This window comes from Buceros rhinoceros, unplaced genomic scaffold (genome assembly GCF_000710305.1).
Source record: "Buceros rhinoceros silvestris isolate BGI_N320 unplaced genomic scaffold, ASM71030v1 scaffold691, whole genome shotgun sequence".
In the NCBI taxonomy this organism is placed as follows: domain Eukaryota; kingdom Metazoa; phylum Chordata; class Aves; order Bucerotiformes; family Bucerotidae; genus Buceros; species Buceros rhinoceros.
Genome location: NW_010392286.1, coordinates 128,578 through 131,077, shown reverse-complemented (window position 1 = coordinate 131,077; position 2,500 = coordinate 128,578). Strand labels below are relative to the sequence as shown.

At 47.9% G+C, this 2,500-nt stretch overlaps 1 protein-coding gene across 1 annotated transcript in view; it reads right to left on the bottom strand.

Annotated features, from left to right (window-relative positions):
• Positions 1 to 1,174: 1,174 nt before the first annotated feature.
• Positions 1,175 to 2,500, bottom strand: part of RANBP17 (RAN binding protein 17) — a gene marked incomplete at its 5' end in the record, with an annotated part of 126,982 nt that continues 125,656 nt past the window's right edge. The window contains one exon of the mRNA XM_010144332.1: positions 1,175 to 1,407. Within this exon, the coding sequence (XP_010142634.1) occupies positions 1,175 to 1,407 (233 nt within the window). The remainder of the gene's footprint in view (positions 1,408 to 2,500) is intronic.

The following is a 2,500-nucleotide window of genomic DNA, read 5'->3' as shown; positions in this document are numbered from 1 at the left end:
GACCGGCCATTAATATTTAAAAGAGTATGTGAAAGCCTGCATTCAAAATAAATATAACGTATTCCGCAGAATCTGAAGTTAATAAAGATGGATCACCACCTAGTCCCATGCTGTGAAGTGAAAGATTACCGCACATTAGCGGACACAGCGTTACACTGACATCAGTGCGGGTCCAGCGCCCAGGCTGCTGCCCTGTCCTGTCCTGCCCGTTCCAGTCACCGCCCGCACGGTACGACTCTGGGCGATCCGGCATCCCCAAGCGCTGACTTCACTGCCAGCTTCCACAAAACCCCTGTTAGGCCAGTGAAACCTGCAGCACGACAGGGGAACCATCATCTTCTGGTAATGATGTCAATGCTAAGCATCACTAATATTCTCGCTATACTGCCAGGAATATCTCAGCTACCGTTAGTTCCTTTTCACCTTCAGTTAGGACAGAAAACTGATTTCGACAGTAACTGCGGTGACTGTATCCAGGCTTTTCCAAACAACACCGTACCTATTATGGAAACACAAGGGCGACCACACTCATCATTTGCACCTCGTTAATAACTTCCGTTTTCGTTAAAAGCCTCCATGTGAAACACGGCAACTTTGCAAGTGCATTAGGAATCCAGGAATTCTTTGCAGTTTCAAATAGCTTAATGAGGTTTTAAGGGAACGTGCATCCTGGTCTCCCCATAATGTGCTTGGTCTGTGATAAACCCGACAGAGCCGGGAAGGGGACATCTCTAAGCAGTGCAGCAGCCACTTCCTTTTCAGAAGGAAGAGATTAATTCTATTGTATTTAAGAGAAACAAATCCCACTGAGTCACCTACTGCAAAATAAAATATTCAATCTCGATAGCATGCAGCCATTCAATTTACACATTTCATTGCCAAAATGCGTGGTTCAACGCCAGAAGTACTTCTTCCTCCTCCTAAAATATTTAACAGAGCTTTCCTTCCCATTTGTCCACAGAGATGTATCGCTGATCTCACACAGATCTTTTTAAGGGCAAAAATGAAACCCCAGGTTTTAAGATGCTGTGCAGCCTAGTACCTACACCCTTCAGCGTGACCAAATATACCTTCAGTTTTTAGCTGCCAGGAGAAGACGGCTGAAGCTACTCAGGGTGGCACACCAGCACAGGGAGCCCTGTTCTGCTACTAAATAGCCAATGCCACCCCGGTGTCAGGGCCACCGGAAATCAGGAGAATTCAGAAATGTAGTAATACCCCACCGAAAACTCTGCTCGTTCACCTGCTGGAGAACTTCAGGGTGCTGCTGCATGAAATGAAGCAACCTCTGTCCATCCTGCGAAATGTCTCCACATCTCAGAGTCTTCTTGACTTTAGCGAGGTGCTTGAAGAGGTAGGTGACAATGTAGTCCAAACTGGTGCAACAGCTGGAGGAGACAACTGTATCTGTGTAAAAAATGAAACCGTTTGGAATTGTTTCCATAAAGGAATAACTCAAAATGACATTTTATAGTACTTGGAGAGCTCAACTTTAATAATCTCTTTGACATTAGGCTAATCGATACATTGACGAGCCTGTTTGGGATAGAGGAGCTGACTGCCTTTGAAGAGTGCTTTTATCGACACCCAGCGCTATGAAACCTTTGCTCCTGAGTAGCTGATAGCTCCATGTGAGCTCCAGGGAGCTTCGCTCACATCTGTATGAATGCAGCTGCCCCTCTGCATACTGGGAAGCGCAGAATGAGGGCTGGCATTTTACTGGTATTCAGTATCATCACCATCAGAGGGCTTCAGATTCCTGGAAACTAAATCTCTGGTTTGATCTGCTTACTGAAAAGGGGAGGTTGACTCAACCAGAGCTGTTGTCCAGGTTTTCCTCAGGAAGTATTTCACAACGGTTCTCTGTCCCAAATAGCTTGTGGTCAATGTCAGGTGGCAAACAGGGAACAAGGGCCATGAAAGGCAGTAAAAGGGGGATCATGGAAGAGCCAGTCCATCATTTTGCTTAACGTCTAACAACTCAAGCAGGCTGAGGTACGTGACATACGGCTGGCAACAATGCAACAGCAGCCACTGCCAGATACTTCATAGATGCCCCCAGACTGAAAGCCATGGCAGCAAAGCAGGATGCTGGTGAAAAGCCGGAGCAAAAGCCACTTCAGATCTTTACTTACTGTTTCTCTAAATTAGGGAGATGAAAAGCTTAACCTACTTGCAGAGTAAGTGCGTCTGCCTGATTTACGGAAGCGATTTGGTTGCTAGGTGTTGCCTGCTGTGCTGCTGCTGTGGAAGAGGATTCTGCTCACTTCCACGCATCAGCACGATGGCAGCAGTGAACTGCCCCCCCGGTTCTCATGCACGCTCCTCATGACAACACTGGCACACCCTTTCCCTTGCTCAGCTGCCCTCTCCTTCTGGCCTGACACCTGAGACACGTCTCGGCCCCAGACCAGGGGCTGAGACTTCGACACCTACAACCGGCTGTCTCCCAGCCCCGCTTCTGCCATCCTGGCCAGGGCCACTTGGTGCTTCCACAGCT